The sequence below is a fragment of the Trichomonas vaginalis genome, chromosome V (genome assembly GCF_026262505.1).
Source record: "Trichomonas vaginalis G3 chromosome V, whole genome shotgun sequence".
NCBI classification, from domain to species: domain Eukaryota; phylum Parabasalia; order Trichomonadida; family Trichomonadidae; genus Trichomonas; species Trichomonas vaginalis.
This window is the reverse complement of record NC_067207.1, coordinates 14207239-14227074: the sequence shown is the minus strand read 5'-3', so window position 1 is coordinate 14227074 and position 19836 is coordinate 14207239. Positions and strand designations below refer to the sequence as shown.

General features: G+C 35.6%; 1 protein-coding gene and 1 pseudogene across 2 annotated transcripts; both read right to left on the bottom strand.

The window, feature by feature from the left end:
• Positions 1-1963: 1963 nt before the first annotated feature.
• Positions 1964-15690, bottom strand: TVAGG3_0334590 (annotated as a pseudogene). Its single transcript has one exon. A coding segment is annotated over exon 1 (13727 nt).
• An 874-nt stretch (positions 15691-16564) lies between these two features.
• TVAGG3_0334580 (biological adhesion protein) lies at positions 16565-18648 on the bottom strand (the record flags this gene model as incomplete). Its single annotated transcript, XM_051230587.1, has 1 exon — positions 16565-18648. A coding segment is annotated over one exon (2084 nt), but the record flags the coding sequence as incomplete, so codon positions are not given.
• Between the last annotated feature and the right edge of the window lie 1188 nt (positions 18649-19836).

The window sequence follows — 19836 nt, the reverse complement described above, 5'->3', positions numbered from 1 at the left end:
GCACTATTTAATGATGAAATTGCAAATAATATCAATATATATATATTCATGCTGATATATTTTGGGATCAGATTGGCAATCACATAAATAGGATTGTGTTAGTTTGTCATGGATATAAAACAAATTTTCGAGCTAATTGAGCGAATTTAAATCACAAACACTTATATTTTCTATTACAAGGTATATTTGTAATATACAACCAGTAAATAGCTTTCTCTAACTTTTACCAGCTTAGATGATAGCAAATTAGATACGAATTTCATGACCCCTCACCAAATTCCACTAAAACATATACAAATAAAAGTACTAAGTGGGTATCATCTAACCCTAGAATTATAGCTCCTAGGACTCATCCTAGATGGTAGTTCTGGAAAAACACCTGGTTTTTGGAGTTGCAAAAGTTAAAAATTGAGGGTATTTAGATTGCAAGATTCAAAAAAGCTATTAAAATTAGAGACTAAATAAATAGCGAATTGATTCATATGGATTTATGTAATTGTGAACATTAAAAGAGTTTATTTATTGATCTAATAAAAAAAGATAAAATATTAATGAGAAAATTGAAAGAATAGAGTGTCCCATTCACTCGTGTTGGTCGCAATGTATCATTCTGGGAGACATTGCCTCTGCATGTCTCCCACAATGGCACAATGTTCCTTGGAGAAAGACCTGGAAGGGGGTCCTTTCTCAAGGTCAGGGCCCCCTTCTAGTCTTTCTGGTCCTGGAAGGAGCGCTTCTGACTGGTCTGTGCGCTGCTTCCAGGAAGATCAGGAGATTGCTCGAAGTTCGCGGCAAGTGCATTCCGACACCACAGATGCACTTGCCGCAACATATAATTGCGAGTGTCTGCTGCTTTGGTCAAAAGAAGCAGCAGACACTCGCAATGCGAACCGAATTGTCCAGAAAGACTGGAAGGGGTCCTTTCTCAAGGTTAGGACCCCCTTCTAGTCTTTCTGGTCCTGGAAGGAGCGCTTCTGACTGGTCTGTGCGCTGCTTCCAGGAAGAACATGAGATTGCACCAATAAGCTCCTATCAACAAATTTTGACTAAAAATATAAAGTATCCTTTTGTGATTTAACGAATAGCTCAATTTTAAAATAGATTTGATTCTAATAATAAATTGAATGAGTTTCGCTTACGTTTAGAATTTAATGATTTATATGATTTTTTCGTTCACAGAAGAGTCATTGATATCCAATATCAAAAAAACAGCAAAGACACACCATAATAAATGATATTGAAGCTAAATATTACATATTTCAACATATCTAAAAAATTATTATAAGATTAGATCTCATGCAATGCCGAGCAGTTTCCTAAAGCATAATTACTTATTTATACAGAATCAATTATATAATATTCACATTGCAAATTATATACATTCTCACGAAGTAACATGAAATAGACTGTCCGAATTTGAATTCAAATAGAGATCTACTTCAAAAGGATTTCTTACAATATGTAATCTCGATGTTGATCACTGGAATACAAGGGATGCACGTAATTTACAAATTGTTGCAAAAATAGTAGTGCAACAAAAATTTTATTTTTAGCTTGTCACTTGATATATAACAATTGCAAAAACTCAATCAAAAATAGGATTTGAACAACTTTTTAAAATTGTGAGAAAAATTCTATCGACATTCTATTCAATTTTAAAGTATTTCTTTCATATTCCAATCGATTATTCAATATTTGCCAATCACAAATTTTAGTTCAAAATTCAAAAAATCCCTAATTTTAATTTCAGATGAAATCTCGCAAAAATAACATTGTTTTAACCATATAAATATATATTTTATATATTGTATAGTGATTTTTTAATATTTTTATGAGTAAAATCGAGTGTGAGGAAATGTGGACTACAAAAAACGATAGAAATGAATAGTTTACATGGGAATTCAATACTTACAAGTATTCAATGTCACTTTTGTGCTCGAGATTTTGACTCTAGTATATAAAATTAAGCTTCAAACTGGTAAGCCTTGAGTGTTTCCACGAGTTTGGAGAATGGTCCAGGTGCCTTATTGCCGATACCTTCAAGAAGTGCATCGACAAGTTTCTTGTATTCCTCGAAAGACTCCATAATTTGAGCACCTTGTTCCAATCTGCCCTTGACTTCATCGAACAAGTCATTAATGTCTTGTTCAGTGACTTCTTCTTGTGGCTCCAATCCTATGAGGACTCCCAGTTGTCTAGCGATGTTGTCGAATGATATTGAGTGTCTCAATAATTCGACTAACTCTGAAATTCTCTTTTCGTATTCGAACATCTTTCCTGGTCCACTTCTTACAGAGATTGTTTCGATATCAGTGATTGAAACTTCTGTGACGTCATCGCCATCATCTCCAGAAGAAGACAATGCACGACGCAATCCGACAATATAGTCGTAGATCGTCTGTCTGTTCGGGATTTGTACATTAGGAATCAACTGATAAATTGCGTGTAACAAACTCTGCATCTTGAACAACTTCTTATGGATTTCACGAGCATTTGTATATGGGGTGACATTTGCTGCTGGAGAGAACAATTGTTTCAATGTTCCTGCGTAGCTATCAGCCATGTTCTTAAGAACTGCTTCAGGGTTAGTAGCTGTAGATGCCAAACTGTATCTGTTGACTAAAGCTTCGTATTTCTGGATGATTTTGTCAACGGAGCTCTGTAACTTGGAAATTCTCTGGTCGAGAGAAATGAATGGTCTTTCGATTTGGTCTGCGGCCAAACTTGCGATCAGAACAGGGAATTTAGTCACGAAGTTCTTAACGAATGTGACTAATCCTTCTTCGATATTGATCTCTGATCTCAACTGTGGGCAAGCGAGTAACAAAATCTCTTTGGCTTCGCGTTCTGCCTCTTGCAATTGTTTCATTCTGGCATAAACTTTCTTATATGATTTGATGAGTTTGTCGTTGTTTATGTCCTTGGATGACATGTTTGCAGAAGCTGTTGCCTTGATTTCTTCGTTCTCCATTTGCAAGGAGTTCTTGTCATGTTTCAGATCTGAAATCTGTTGTTTGTCTTTGATGATGTCATTTGAAAGTTGTGTCAAATAAGATTTCATGACCTTTCTCAAGACAATTGAGTTCTGGCCGATTGTTGCGATATCTTCTTCCTTCTTGATATCGAATGTGATTGGTGAATTCGTTCTGAAAACTTTGCAAATGCTGTTGAACAAATCGTTCATTTCGTTTGTCAATTTTTCGAAGAATTCTGGATCAACTTTCTTTCCTGAATTGTTTTGGATCAATTCTTTAGCTCTTTCTGCTTGTTGCATTGGTGTTGCCTTCTCATCTAATGGAGCTGAATCATCCTTCTTCATTGTTGAGTAGATGGAATTAACAGCGCCTTCGAGAGCCTTCTTTTCGTTCTCGAGTTTCTCATTTGTCTTTGATAACTGTAAGAAAGCCTTCTTTACTTTAACGAAATCAGGATTGTTATTGATATCTTGTGGTTGATTTGCTTTGTCTGTCAAGTTCTTGATTTCATCATCTTTCTGCTTGTTTTGTTCCTTGAGTTTGTTGACAGAATCAGCGAGTAATTTGTTGTTTGAATCTGATTCTTTCTTCGCCTTTTCGAGGTCTTCTAATTGCTTCTTCAAGTTGTTTAAGTCTTCTTGTAACTTGGACTTGTCGTTATCAGATTGTTCTTTATCTTGCTTGGATTTGGCTAATTCTTCATCAGCCTTCTTCTTTGCTTCAGCCAATTGTTTGAGCAACTGCTTAAGTTTGGAAATTTCACCAGACAAATCACTGACTTGTTTCTCAGAAGCATTTCCAAGTTGTTGCTTTTCTGCTTCGATATTTGCCAACTTTTCTTGTTCTGCCTTCTTTTCTGCTTCTGCTTCTTGTAACTTCTCTTCTGTTGCCTTCTTTTGTTCTTCTGATTGCTTGAGTTTCTCTTCTGCTGCCTTCTTTTCGTTTTCGGCGTTTTGTAATTTGTCTTCTGTTTCCTTCTTGGCTGCTTCAATTTGAGCCTTTTCTGATTCAGTTTGTTTAAGTTTGTCTTCTGTTGCTTTCTTTTCGGATTCTGATTTAGCCAAGTTATCTTCTGTTTGCTTGAGTTTGTCTTGTGTTTCCTTCTTTTCTTTCTCAGCATTTGCCAATTTCTCTTCTGTTGCCTTCTTCTCTGATTCAAGAGCGTTGGCCTTTTCTTCAAGTGCCTTCTTTTCTGCATCAAGTTGTTCTTGTCTCTTGAGAAGTTTAGCGAGAGCTTTCTGGAGATCTGTCTTCTCTTTGGCTAAGTCATTCTTCTGTGTCTCTGTAGCCTTCTTTTCGTTTTCAACATTAGCAAGTTTATCTTCTGTTTCCTTCTTGGCTTGTTCAAGTGCTGCTTTCTCTACTTCTGTCTTAGCTAATTTGTCTTCAGTTGCCTTCTTCTCGGCTTCTGCTTGTTTGAGTTTGGATTCAAGTTGGGATTTGTCTTCTTTGATGTTCTTAAGTTCGTCCTTAAGTTTGGAAAGAAGATTTTCAAGATCACTGACTTGTTTCTCTGTGCTGCCACGAGAGGATTCGAAGCGTTCGCCAAGTTCTTTCTTCTCGGCTTCTGATTCTTCTAACTTGTTCTCTGTAGCCTTCTTCTCTTCTTCTGTCTGCTTAAGCTTGTCTTCTGTCTCCTTCTTAGCTTGTTCAACTGCTGCCTTTTCATCTTCTGTCTGTTTGAGTTTATCTTCTGTTTCCTTCTTGGCTTCTTCTGTTTCATGTAACTTGTCTTCTGTTGCCTTCTTCTCTGCTTCAACTGCAGCTTTCTCTTCTTCTGTCTGCTTAAGCTTGTCTTCTGTTTCCTTCTTGGCTTGTTCAATATCTGACTTCTCTGCTTCGACATTGGCGAGTTTATCTTCTGTAGCTTTCTTTTCATCTTCTGTTTGCTTAAGTTTGTCTTCAGTCTCCTTCTTAGCAGCTTCAGTTGCAGCAAGTTTGTCTTCTACTTGTTTCTTTTCTTCTTCTGTCTTGGCGAGTTTTTCTTCTGTCTCTTTCTTGGCATTTTCTGTTTCGCGTAATTTGTCTTCTGTTGCCTTCTTCTCGGCTTCTGCTTGTTTGAGTTTGTCTTCTGTATTCTTAAGTTTCTCTTCTGTTGCCTTCTTTTCTGCATCGAGATTTGCGAGTTTTCTGTTGAGATCATCAATGATGCTCTGTAACTCATTATTCTTTGATGTTGCCTTTTGAGCATCATCACGTAATTTGTTGTTTTCATCTTGTAGTTTCTTGTTGTTGTTGTTTGCATCATTGAGATGATCCTTGATTGTTCCAAATGAGTCAAGCAACATGTTCTTGCTGTCGATTGTTTCCTTCATTGAATCATTCTTATCTTGCAACTTCTGTTTCTCTCTTTCCAAGTTGTCGAAGTCCTTCTGAAGTTGATCTAATTGTTTCTGGAGATCATCTTTCTGTGTCTTCTCTTGTTCCTTCTCGTTTTCTTTATCAGCCAATTTCTTCTCGAGATCATTTAGTTTGTTCTGTAAATCAGAAAGTTGTTGTTGAAGTTTGGATTTCTCTTCATCTTGTTGTTTCTGGTTTTCTGATGAATCTTTCTGAGATTCAACCAACTGTCTTTCAACAGCTGATTTCTCTTCAACAATTTGATCTTTAGCTTTCTCTGCTTCTTCTAACTTCTTCTGTGTTTCGTTCTTTTCGTTTTCTAAAGCAGATTTTTCGTTTTGAACTTCTTCCAACTTCTTTTCTGCATCAGATTTCTCTTGTTCTAAGTTCTTCTTGGCTTCTTCAGCTTCATCCAACTTCTTTTGTGTTTCAGCCTTTTCGTTCTCTAAGTTCTTCTTGGCTTCTTCTGTTTCTTCGAGTAACTTCTGTGTTTCAGCCTTTTCGTTTTCAAGATTTACCTTTTGTTGTTTAGTTTCATCCAACTTCTTTTGGATGTCTGATTTCTCTTGTTCTAAGTTCTTCTTGGCCTCTTCTGTCTCTTGTAACTTCTTCTCTGTTTCAGATTTCTCGTTCTCTAAGTTCTTCTTGGCTTCTTCTGTTTGTTCAAGTAATTTCTGTGTTTCTGCCTTTTGTTGTTCAGCTTCTTCTAACTTCTTTTGTGTCTCGTTCTTTTCGTTTTCTAAGTTCTTGTTGGCTTCTTCGGCTTCGTTCAACTTCCTTTCTGTTTCAGCCTTTTCGTTCTGAACTTCTTCTAATTTCCTTTCTGCTTCAGATTTCTCGTTTGCTAAGTTCTTCTTGGCCTCTTCTGTTTCCTGTAATCTCTTTTCTGTTTCGGCCTTTTCGTTCTCTAAGTTCTTCTTGGCTTCTTCTGTTTCTTCGAGTAACTTCTGTGTTTCAGCCTTTTCGTTTTCAAGATTTACCTTTTGTTGTTTAGTTTCATCCAACTTCTTTTGGATGTCTGATTTCTCTTGTTCTAAGTTCTTCTTGGCCTCTTCTGTCTCTTGTAACTTCTTCTCTGTTTCAGATTTCTCGTTCTCTAAGTTCTTCTTGGCTTCTTCTGTTTGTTCAAGTAATTTCTGTGTTTCTGCCTTTTGTTGTTCAGCTTCTTCTAACTTCTTTTGTGTCTCGTTCTTTTCGTTTTCTAAGTTCTTGTTGGCTTCTTCGGCTTCGTTCAACTTCCTTTCTGTTTCAGCCTTTTCGTTCTGAACTTCTTCTAATTTCCTTTCTGCTTCAGATTTCTCGTTTGCTAAGTTCTTCTTGGCCTCTTCTGTCTCTTGTAATTTCCTTTCTGCTTCAGATTTCTCGTTTGCTAAGTTCTTCTTGGCCTCTTCTGTTTGTTCAAGTAATTTCTGTGTTTCTGCCTTTGTTGTTCAGCTTCTTCTAACTTCTTTTGTGTCTCGTTCTTTTCGTTTTCTAAGTTCTTGTTGGCTTCTTCGGCTTCGTTCAACTTCCTTTCTGTTTCAGCCTTTTCGTTCTGAACTTCTTCTAATTTCCTTTCTGCTTCAGATTTCTCGTTTGCTAAGTTCTTCTTGGCCTCTTCTGTCTCTTGTAATTTCCTTTCTGCTTCAGATTTCTCGTTTGCTAAGTTCTTCTTGGCCTCTTCTGTTTGTTCAAGTAATTTCTGTGTTTCTGCCTTTTGTTGTTCAGCTTCTTCTAACTTCTTTTGTGTCTCGTTCTTTTCGTTTTCTAAGTTCTTGTTGGCTTCTTCGGCTTCGTTCAACTTCCTTTCTGTTTCAGCCTTTTCGTTCTGAACTTCTTCTAATTTCCTTTCTGCTTCAGATTTCTCGTTTGCTAAGTTCTTCTTGGCCTCTTCTGTTTCCTGTAATCTCTTTTCTGTTTCGGCCTTTTCGTTCTCTAAGTTCTTCTTGGCTTCTTCTGTTTCTTCGAGTAACTTCTGTGTTTCAGCCTTTTCGTTTTCAAGATTTACCTTTTGTTGTTTAGTTTCATCCAACTTCTTTTGGATGTCTGATTTCTCTTGTTCTAAGTTCTTCTTGGCCTCTTCTGTCTCTTGTAACTTCTTCTCTGTTTCAGATTTCTCGTTCTCTAAGTTCTTCTTGGCTTCTTCTGTTTGTTCAAGTAATTTCTGTGTTTCTGCCTTTTGTTGTTCAGCTTCTTCTAACTTCTTTTGTGTCTCGTTCTTTTCGTTTTCTAAGTTCTTGTTGGCTTCTTCGGCTTCGTTCAACTTCCTTTCTGTTTCAGCCTTTTCGTTCTGAACTTCTTCTAATTTCCTTTCTGCTTCAGATTTCTCGTTTGCTAAGTTCTTCTTGGCCTCTTCTGTCTCTTGTAATTTCCTTTCTGCTTCAGATTTCTCGTTTGCTAAGTTCTTCTTGGCCTCTTCTGTTTGTTCAAGTAATTTCTGTGTTTCTGCCTTTTGTTGTTCAGCTTCTTCTAACTTCTTTTGTGTCTCGTTCTTTTCGTTTTCTAAGTTCTTGTTGGCTTCTTCGGCTTCGTTCAACTTCCTTTCTGTTTCAGCCTTTTCGTTCTGAACTTCTTCTAATTTCCTTTCTGCTTCAGATTTCTCGTTTGCTAAGTTCTTCTTGGCCTCTTCTGTCTCTTGTAATTTCCTTTCTGCTTCAGATTTCTCGTTTGCTAAGTTCTTCTTGGCCTCTTCTGTTTGTTCAAGTAATTTCTGTGTTTCTGCCTTTTGTTGTTCAGCTTCTTCTAACTTCTTTTGTGTCTCGTTCTTTTCGTTTTCTAAGTTCTTGTTGGCTTCTTCGGCTTCGTTCAACTTCCTTTCTGTTTCAGCCTTTTCGTTCTGAACTTCTTCTAATTTCCTTTCTGCTTCAGATTTCTCGTTTGCTAAGTTCTTCTTGGCCTCTTCTGTTTCCTGTAATCTCTTTTCTGTTTCGGCCTTTTCGTTTTCTAAGTTCTTCTTTTCTTGTTCTGTTTGTTCAAGTTTGTTCTGGATTTCGTTCTTTTGTTGTTCAGCTTCTTCAAGTTTCTTCTGTGTTTCAGACTTTTCTTGTTCAACTTGCTGAAGCTTTTGTTTGATATCTTCTTTCTCTTTCTCGGAATCCTTCATTTGTTGTTCGATTTCGTTGAGTTTGTTCTGAATTTCGTTCTTTTGCTGTTCTAAAGCAGATTTTTCTTGTTCTGTTTGTTGAAGCTTTTGTTTGATTTCTTCCAATTGTTTGAGCAAATCTTGGTTCTGTTGGCCGAGTTTGTCTCCATCTTGTTGAGAATTCTCAAGTTTCTTCTCATTCTGGGCCTTTTCTTCTTCAAGTTTGTTCTTTTCTTCCTCTAATTTCTGCAATTTATTGTTCAAATCATTGATTTGTTGCGCCAATTGAGATTTCTCGTTTTCTAAATGAGATTTGGCATCATTTAGCTTGGTATTGTCGATCTCAAGTTTGTGTTTGTCTTGCTCGAGTTTGTTCTTCTCATCATTTGCAGAATCAAGTTTCTGTTGAAGAGATTCTTTCTCAGAAGCAAGTTTTTCATTGTCTTTAGCCAATGTTTCCTTTGCAATTTCAACTTTGGCTTTGTCTTGGATTGCATTTTTGTATTTGTTGAACATCTGGTTCTTTTCATTATTCAACTGTTCTAATTGCTTAGAAAGTTGTTCGTTCTGTGTTTCAGCCTTTGTCTTGTCATTGTTGGAGTTGTTCAATTTCTCAGAAAGTTGGTCTTTCTGTTGTTTGAGTTGTTCATTTTCGGAATTGAGGTTCTTAAGATCATCTCTCAATTTGTTGAGCATTTCTTGGAGATCTTCAACTTGTTTATCGGTTGTTCCTGATGAAGATTGCTTCAATAACTTGTTGTCCTCTTCGGATTTAGCAAGTTTATCTGATAACTCTTTAATTGTATCCTTAAGACGCTGGATTTCATTTTCATTTTGAGAATTTTCGTCTTCAAGCTTTGACTTCTCTTCTTCGAGTTGTTTAAGCTTTGGTTCGATGTTTTGAATCTTCTCTTGGTTCTTTGCCTTTTCTTGTTCCATGTTCTTGTTTTCATTTGTCAAGTTATTGATTTGTTGCTTCATTTGTTCAATTTGGTCATTCAATTTGTCATTAGCCTGTTGAAGTTTGTTCTTTTCGTCATTCAATGAGTTGATCTTATCATTGAGATGTTCAGCATCTGATTTGAGTTTGATGATCTCTGCATCTTTATCTTTAGATTGCAATTCAACGGAATTCTTTTCATTGGCCAATTTCTCTCTTTCGTTTCTGAGTTTTTCGTTTTCATTTTCTTTGGATTTGAGCTGATCTTGTAGAGCAGATAATTGGTTCTTAACTTGGTTGAGTTGGTCAGTGAGATTTCCAACTTTGTTCTCTAAACCATTGTTTGTTCTTTCGAGCTGTGTCTGGTTCTGTCTCAAACTGTTGTTTTCTCTTCTCATTTCATCCATTTGTGCTTGGAGTTTATCATTTTGCTCCTTCATGTCTTTCTTAGATTCAATGAGGCTTTCGTTTTGAGATTCCAATCTTCCAATTTGTCCTTGCAAACCATTCTTTTCTGTTTCAATTTGCTTCTTTTCATTGGATAAATTATTCAATTGTTTCTTCAATTCTTCAATTTGTTTCTGCAATTCAGGATCATTACTAGAAACAGGTTGATTCGACTTGAGTTTCTCTAACTCTGAATTTAATCTTTGGTTCTCTAACTTCAGAGCTGAAACTTCTGCGTTTTGTTTAGTCAAATCAATAATTTGATCTGTCTTCTTTCTGTTTTCATCGTTGAGTTTGTCATTAGAAGACTTCATGTCGTTGTACAAACCTTCGTACATCTTCTTCTGGTTTTCAAGAACAATCTGGTTGGAATTGAGTTCATTGTTCTTGTTTTGTAAATCATTCAATTTATCTTGAGCTGATTTAATTTGTTCTTTATCATTATTGATTTGGTCTTTCATCATTTCGATCTGTTGGTTTGCGTTTTGAAGTTTAGTTTCATTCTGTGAATTGTTTCTCTTCAATTCTTCGAGTTCCAACTTCAAATCATCGATTTGCTTCAGTAAATCATCATTCTTCTTCTTGCGATTCATCAATGATTGTTCTTGGTTGTTCTTGTTCTCTTCCAAGTTGGAGTTCTGTGCCAATAACTGTTGCTTTTCTTTCTCAAGTTGTTTGTTCTGGTTCATCAAATCTTCGTTTTCTTCTTTGAGAGATTTGTTTTCGTTCTCCAAATTCGTGGCTTTCTCTTGCAAAGCTCCGAGTTGGTGATGAACATTGGAAAGCTCTGCAGCATCCTGCTTGTATTGCTTCTCAAGGCCGTTGATCTTGTCCTTCAATTCATTGATGTTCTTCTGTAAATTGTCATTGTTTTCTGACAATTTTTCGTTATCGTTTTGAAGCTTCTTGAGTTTTTCTCCAACAACATGGATGCAAACCATAGGAGTTGCGTCTTCTTCTGCGAGCTCCTTGAGTTGTTGTGCTTCCTGTTGGTGGTTTTCTTTCTCTGTCTTTAGTTGGTCTTCTAAGACAGCGTATTTCTGCTTCAAATTGTTCAATTCTGCTTGTAACGATTTCTGAGCGATAACAGCTGAATCTGCATCTTCTTTGGCTTTTCTTGCTGTTTGTTCTGCTGAATTGATCTTAGATCTTGTCTGTTCGCCTTGTGAATCAAGTCTATTCTCAAGAGCATTGATTGTATCCTTGAGTTTCTTGTTGTTTTCTTCTACTTCTTTCTCTCTTTCCGCTTTTTCTTTCTCGTAATTGTCCTTGATTTCGTTTAACTCAGCCTTCTTCTGAGCTAATTGCAACTCAATTGCATCAACACCATCGCATTTCTGACGAAGTTTCTTGAGCTCTTCGTTCTGGTTGTTGATGCTTTCTTGGAGTTTGGCAATGATTTCGTTGAATTTGTCTTCAATTGCCTTGAGATATCTCTTGTTTCTGTCTTCAGGAGATTCTCCTTCGATTTCTTGGAACATTAACTCTTTCTGCAACTGATCATTATCTGTTTGATCAGATGGTTTGAGTTTGTTGTTCAACATGGCAATTTGCTTTTGAAGATCGTCAACTGTTTGTTTGTTCTTTTCGGCTTCTCTGTCTCTTAATGCTTTGATTTCTTCGTTTTGTCTGTGGAGAATTTCTTCAAGAGCTTTGTTGATTTCGTCACTCTTCTTCTCTAAAACATTCATGAAATCACCATTGTCATCTTTCTCTGGTTCTTTGTTGTTGGATTGCAAGTCTTCAATTAATTTTTGTCTTGCGTTCTGCTCGTTCTGGAGTTCATCATGTAATGTGTTGATTTCGTTGTTCAGTCTTTCGGCTGTTTCTGCTAATTCACGACGTTTAGCATCTTCTGATTTAGCGAGTTCTTCATTGAGTTTGGTAATTTCATCTTCTTTAGCTTTGTTTTCTTTCTGGAGATTTTCAAGTTCAGAAAGTTTAGATTTGAGAAGAGATTTGAGTGTTTCTGGATCATTCTCGTTTTCATATTCGAAATCAACATCGCGTGTGGAACAAACAACTTCAACATCTGATGCTTCTTTCTCGTCAATAACTTCTCCCTCTTTATTATTGTTAATGTTTTCGATTTCTTCTTCTAACTCTTTGGTCTTTGTTCCTAACTCATGATTAGATTTAGAAAGAGTTTCGTTTTCTGATTTAAGATCATCGTTTTGGGATTTAAGGGCATCAACTTCACCTTGTTTAGAGGCTAGAAGTTGTTTAAGTTGTTGAATACGTAACTTCTTCTTATCTTCTTTGGATTGATTCTTTTCTTCGTTATTTCCTTCTTGTGATGATACATTTTCTTCATTAGTTTCATTTGTATTTTCATTTGTGTTTGTGTTTGTTTCTGGTTCTGTCTTCGTTTCGGTTTCGTTGTCAGTTGGAATTGTTTCATCAACGGAAATATCACGAGTGCCAACAACGGTGATGTCGTCTTCGTCGTCATCAAGATTAACGTTCTCGATGGATGAAACTTTGGAGGAAAGAATTTCAATCTCACGATCTTTGTCTTTGTTGTTTTGTTCAAGTTCGTTGATTTCTGATTTAAGTTTAGAAATTTCAGATTCGAGTTCTTTGATCTTATTCTCTTTATCTTCATTAGATTTGTTGAGATCATCATTAGATTTCTTAAGATTTTCTAATGACTTCTTAAGTCCTTCGTTTTCTGGAGCTTGGTTCTTAAGAGATTCGTTTTCTGATTTGAGATTCTCACGTTCTTCCTTGAGTTTCTCGATATCATCAACGAAATCTTCTTCGTTTTCGTTGTTTTGTTCTTGAGAAGATTTCTTCTTTCCGTTCTCCAATTTCTCGAGAGCTTCTGTTAATTCGTTGTTGAGTTTCTCGAGTTCCTTGTCTTGATCTTCTTTCTCTGACTTGATCTGCTCGATTTCTTCGTTGAGTTTGGAAATCTCTGCATCTTTAGAAGCCAAAGCTTGCTTCATTTGAAGAGAGTTCTTCTTCTTTTCAGTCAACTTGTCCTGAAGCTGAGAAATTTGTTCGGCCAATCTCTCTTTAGCTTCTTCTGGACTTTCTTCTTCAACATTTTCAAGTTCAACATCTCTTGTGGAAGCGACAACGATGTCTTCGTTATCTTCTTCCTCATTGATGTTCTCGATTTGTTCAACTTTAGCTTTGAGTAACTCGATTTCTCTGTTTTGATCATCGAGTTTTTGCTGTAAGTCATCGATTTGTTTGTTCTTTTCATCGACACTTTGTTGTAACGCATCGATTAAGTTGTCTGCACCTTCCTTCATTTCGTTGTTTTCTTCATCTACGTTCTCTTGTGAACCAGAATTCTTCAAATCTTCCAGCTGTTTCTTGAGATTTTCGATTTCTCGCTTTAACTCTTCTGGAGATTTGTTATCTTCTGATTCATCTGAAGCAGTTGATTCATTCATGATTCCTTCGATAATTTGATCAACTGGAATTCCTAATCTCTTCTTTAACTCGGCATTTTCTTTCTTAAGTCTTTGGTTCTCCTTCTTGAGTTCTTCGTTTTCTTTAAGGAGTTCTGATGGAGACTTGTGCTCTTTGCCGTCTTCTGGATATCCAAGTGCTTTCTCCAAATCTGAGACTTTCTTTTTAAGATCTTCATTCTCTTGGATGAGTTCTGATGGAGATTTGTGTTCTTTGCCATCTTCTGGATATCCTAATGCCTTCTTCAAGCCTTCAATTTGCTTCTTGAGATACTTGTTTTCGTTCTTAAGTTCTTCGGGTGACTTATTATCTTCAGTTGAAGACTCATCAGAAATTCCTAATTTCTTCTTTAGTTCTTCGTTTTCCTTAAGGAGTTCTGATGGAGATTTATGATCCTTGCCATCTTGTGGATATCCTAATGCTTTCTCTAAATCTTCGACCTTCTTCTTGAGTTCTTCATTCTCTTGGATAAGTTCAGATGGAGATTTGTGATCTTTGCCATCTTCTGGATATCCAAGAGCTCTCTTAAGAGCATCATTTTGTTTCTTGAGTTCTTCATTTTCTTTGATTAATTCGGATGGTGTCTTATGTTCTTTTCCATCTTCTGGGTATCCAAGAGCCTTCTTTAGGTCTTCGATCTGTTTCTTAAGTTCTTCTGGTGAATTCGATTCTTCGGCTGAAGACTCACCAGAGATACCTAATCTCTTCTTAAGATCATCGTTCTCTTTCTTGAGTTCTTCGTTTTCTTTGATTAATTCTGATGGAGATTTATGATCCTTGTCATCTTCTGGGTATCCTAATGCTCTCTTCAAGTCATCGTTCTCTTTCTTCAGCTCTTCAATTTCTGCAATCAACTCAGATGGAGATTTGTGATCTTTACCATCTTCTGGATATCCTAATGCTCGCTTGAGATTGTCATTTTGTTTCTTGAGTTCTTCGTTCTCTTTGATTAACTCGGATGGTGTCTTATGTTCGTTGCCATCTTCTGGATAGCCAAGAACTCGCTTCAATGCTTCGATTTGTTTCTTAAGTTCATTGTTTTCGTTCTTGAGTTCTTCTGGTGACTTATTGTCTGCCTTAGAATCTGTTGACGATTCTTCAGAAAGACCTAACTTCTTCTTGAGTTCTTCATTCTCTTTGATTAGTTCAGATGGAGACTTATGTTCTTTACCATCTTCTGGATATCCTAATGCCTTCTTCAAGTCATCATTTTGTTTCTTGAGTTCGTCGTTTTCTTTGAGTAACTCTGATGGAGATTTGTGATCCTTTCCGTCAGATGGATATCCAAGTGCTTTCTCTAAATCTTCAACTTTCTTCTTAAGGTCATTAATTAAGTCCTTAAGTTCCTCATAAGATTTAGATTCTTCAGTTGAAGATTCGCCAGAAATACCTAACTTCTTCTTAAGTTCTTCGTTTTCTTTGATTAATTCAGATGGTGTCTTATGATCCTTGCCATCTTCTGGATATCCTAATGCTCTCTTAAGATCATCATTTTGTTTTTTAAGTTCTTCGTTCTCCTTGATGAGTTCAGAAGGAGATTTGTGTTCTTTGCCATCTTCTGGATAACCAAGTGCCTTCTTCAAGTCTTCGATTTGTTTCTTGAGTTCTCCATTTTCTTGTTTGATTTCTTCTGGAGTCTTATTTGAATCAGATTTGTCAGTTGAAGATTCACCTGAAATACCTAATTTCTTCTTCAAATTTTCATTTTGCTTCTTGAGTTCTTCGTTTTCGTTGATTAACTCTGAAGGTGTCTTATGTTCTTTGCCATCTTCTGGATAACCAAGAGCTCTCTTAAGATCCTCAATCTGCTTCTTGATATTTTCTGTCTCTTCTTTGAGTTCTTCGTTTTCTTTGATGAGTTCTGATGGTGTCTTGTGTTCTTTACCATCTTCTGGAAATCCTAATGCTTTCTCTAAATCTTCGACCTTCTTCTTAAGATCTTCGTTTTCTTTGATGAGTTCAGATGGGGATTTATGATCCTTTCCATCTTCTGAATATCCTAATGCCTTCTTGAGAGAATCATTTTGCTTCTTGAGTTCTTCGTTTTCTTTGATTAACTCTGAAGGAGTCTTATGTTCTTTGCCATCTTCTGGATAACCAAGAGCTCTCTTAAGATCTTCAATCTGCTTCTTGAGATCCTTATTTTCGCTCCTGAGTTCTTCTGGTGACTTATTGTCTTCGTTATCGGATGGAGTTGTAGAATCTGAAATGCCTAATTTCTTCTTGAGTTCTTCGTTCTCTCTGAGTAATTCGGATGGTGTCTTATGTTCTTGACCATCTGCTGGATATCCAAGTGCTTTCTCTAAATCTGCAACCTTCTTCTTGAGTTCTTCATTCTCTTGGATGAGCTCTGAAGGAGATTTATGATCCTTGCCATCTTCTGGATAACCAAGAGCTCTCTTAAGAGCATCATTTTGTTTCTTGAGTTCTTCATTCTCTTTGATTAATTCTGATGGTGATTTGTGATCTTTGCCATCTTCTGGATATCCTAATGCTTTCTCCAAGTCATCAACCTTCTTCTTTAATTCTTCGTTTTCTTTGAGTAATTCTGAAGGAGATTTATGTTCCTTGTTATCAGATGGATATCCTGACTCCTTCTCTAAATCTTCAACTTTCTTCTTTAATTCTTCATTCTCTTCAATTAGTTCTGAAGGAGTCTTATGTTCTTTACCATCTTGTGGATATCCTAATGCCTTCTTCAAATCTTCTATTTGTTTCTTGAGATCTTCTTCCTCCTGATTGATTTCTTCTGAAGACTTATTAGAACCAGATTTCTTCAAATCTTCGTTTTCTTTCTTCAATTTCTCGTTTTCTTCTTTGATTTGTTTGTTTTCTTTCTTTAATTCTTCAATTTCATTTGTCTTCTGTTGAAGTTCTGGAACTAATGATTCGAGTTGATTGATTTGATTTGCGAGTAACTCAATCATCTTGTCTTTAGATTGTGGACTCTGATCTGCAGTGAGTTGGAGTCTTTCATTTTCACGTTTAAGTGACTCGTTTTCTAGTTTGAGATTTTCTAATTCACGTTTCAGATTTTCGTTTTCATTCTTAAGTTCTTCTATTTGTTTCATCAAATCTGTATTTTCTTTCTGGAGATTTTCAAGTTCAGAAAGTTTAGATTTGAGAAGAGATTTGAGTGTTTCTGGATCATTCTCGTTTTCATATTCGAAATCAACATCGCGTGTGGAACAAACAACTTCAACATCTGATGCTTCTTTCTCGTCAATAACTTCTCCCTCTTTATTATTGTTAATGTTTTCGATTTCTTCTTCTAACTCTTTGTTCTTTGTTTCTAACTCATGATTAGATTTAGAAAGAGTTTCGTTTTCTGATTTAAGATCATCGTTTTGGGATTTAAGGGCATCAACTTCACCTTGTTTAGAGGCTAGAAGTTGTTTAAGTTGTTGAATACGTAACTTCTTCTTATCTTCTTTGGATTGATTCTTTTCTTCGTTATTTCCTTCTTGTGATGATACATTTTCTTCATTAGTTTCATTTGTATTTTCATTTGTGTTTGTGTTTGTTTCTGGTTCTGTCTTCGTTTCGGTTTCGTTGTCAGTTGGAATTGTTTCATCAACGGAAATATCACGAGTGCCAACAACGGTGATGTCGTCTTCGTCGTCATCAAGATTAACGTTCTCGATGGATGAAACTTTGGAGGAAAGAATTTCAATCTCACGATCTTTGTCTTTGTTGTTTTGTTCAAGTTCGTTGATTTCTGATTTAAGTTTAGAAATTTCAGATTCGAGTTCTTTGATCTTATTCTCTTTATCTTCATTAGATTTGTTGAGATCATCATTAGATTTCTTAAGATTTTCTAATGACTTCTTAAGTCCTTCGTTTTCTGACTTTAATTTATCGGATTCTTCTTGGAGTTCCTTATTTGACTTAGTTTCGGCATTTTCATCTTCAGCTTTTTCAGAATCTTGTTTGGTATTTTCTGAATTATTCAAGTCTGAAGACTCTGCCTTGTTCTTTGCTAAGTCCTTGAGTTGGTTCTGTAATTCATCAATTAATTTCTTATATTCATCATTGGAGTTTTGAAGATCTGAGTTCTTTGTATTTAATTCTTCGATATTTTGCTCTTGTTTATCATTACGATCCTTTAATTCTTGGATCTGTTCATTAAGTTTCTCGATTTCGGCGTCCTTTGAAGCCAAAGCTTGCTTCATTTGGACTCCATTCTTCTTCTTGTCGTCAAGTTTCTCTTTGAGCTGTTTAACTTGGTCTTCAAGGCTTACTTGTTCTGCTTCTTCCTCATTGAAGTCGCCAAGGTCTACATCTCGAGTTCCAGCGACAACGATATCTTCATCTTCTTCGTCTTCTGGTATTTCCTCGATCTTTGCGATCTTAGCCTTAAGGACTTCAATTTCTTTGTCCTTATCTTCGATTTGTTTCTTGAGATCTTTAATTTCCTTTTCTAAATTCTCAATTATTTCCTTCTTATCTTCATCATCGGTCTGATATTGAGCAATTAGCAAGTTAAGAGCCTTAATTTGTGATTCGCGGTCAGCGATTTTATTCTTCAAATTCTGGACTTCATTTTCTATTCTTTCGATTTCGGCAAGTAATTGAGGATCTTGCTTGGATTGATATCTGGCCTTTAGTTGCTCTAACTCTGCATTCTTTTTCTCAAGTTCTAAACGTAATGATTCAAGTTCTGCTTGTCTTTCCTTCATTGATTGGCCGTTCTTCATATTTTCGTAGAGTTCTAATTGCTCCTTGAGCTTTTGTAGTTCTTTGTTTGTCTTTTCATTATTATCGAATAATCTTTGAACTTCTGAACGAATACGTTTCAGTCTTTGAGGGAATATCAAAGGATTCTTGTCATCCTCGTCAGTATCATTGATAGAAACTAATTTTTCGATTGTTTCTATGTGGAAGCTGATTTTTGGAACAACTTCCTTGTATTGACTTACAATAATCTGCATTTCGGACTGTGAATGCTTTAATTCTTGTAATTCGGCGTTCAATGAATTAACTTTTGTTGATAATCTTAAAGCTGCCTGACTTATTGCTCTTAATTGAGCGTCATAGGTAGTATATCTTTCGAGATTTTCATTATTTTCGAGATTTACGACATAATCTGTCGTTCTTGTTAAGTTATCTAAGACTTTAACAAGCTCAGAATTTTGAGAATTTTGTTTCAAGCGAGAAAGTTCGTCGTTGAGCGATTCCAAATTCTCATCATATATAGATATTGTTGAGGATATGGAATCAGATAAGGATTCTTTCTCATCTTCAAGATCATGACCAATTGATCTTAAAGGATGAATATTTGAATTGATTGTCCTCGAAATTAAGCTTTGTTTCGCTTTCTGTAATTCCAATTCGTATGCCGCAGATTTGGCTCTGGCATCATTATATTTGGCGCGCAAAGAATCTATTTCATTGTTTTGCTGTAATATCGTCTCTGTTTTCTCTTCAATCTGCCTTTCATATACTGCAAATTGATCTGCCATTGAATTAACAACTTTCGAAGATATTTTTTCATTCTTGTCATAGGCTAATTCTGCAAGTTCTTGTAATGGACGAGATGAGATAGAATCAATGTCAAACCTATCTATTTCTTCCTCATTTAAGATTCTTGTAATAAGCTTAATGGGAGAAATTAATTTATTTTGAATATTATCTGTTATTAACTGAAAATCAACAGACTTCATATTAGGCGGTGTTGAACCCCTCAGGAATTCCATTCCAACCTGGTGGAATCTCTTGAAATCCCTCGGGGGTGTTCGAGGAACACTGCTTAAATTCTTCGTCTTGAAATAATGTCGATTATTTTGCTCTCAAAATTTTTTATATCCTTTGTATTGTAATTTTGATCAAAATTTATAAATAATTTGGAATTTTCTTGTTACATTATAGAACACGAAAAAAACAAACTTTACAAAGTTGAGTCATCTGCAATTGAGCCAAAATTTACACCATGCATGCTATTGCATTTGAAACAATCATTTTTGAATGCAACATATCCACATGTGCGCATCAAAATCACGATCCTGGCTTTGAATAAAATAACCGAATATTCTCCAACTAATAATTAGAGCTCACGATATATGGTAAACCATTTTACTGTATCTTATCATTTATGTGGAAGTATAGATAATGTATGTTACTCATGTTCAATATTTGAATGAATCAAATATCATTATTTATGGACGAATATATGAATATTTTTAATTTTCAGAAGTATTAGATGATATATGTTAAATTCATTTATCCATATCAATAACAGCTAGATACTTTTAACCTTAAAATCTAAAAAAAAACAAGGGGCATTTGTTAGCTTCACAACTCGTAATACCCTTTGAATTTAACCAAGATTCTAGAGCAAGCAAAGAATTAGCATATCCTTAAGAGAATGCAATGTTTGTTGCCTGAATTAAACTTTACAAAAAAGAACATATTTTGATTTTTTGCAAACTATCAATTTTCTCATCATTCAATCAGCCAAAATTACTAAAATTCGAAAAAATTTATAACCCTATCGGAAAAGCTCTACCATAAAAAATTAAATTTATGAAATATTTTTGAGACCGCGTTTTCTCTTTGAAAATCAAGGAAATAAATCAGATACAAATATATACTAATTACGGAGAAAATGAGAAAAAACTGTCTTGCAATATCTCAATCAAAAACAGACACTA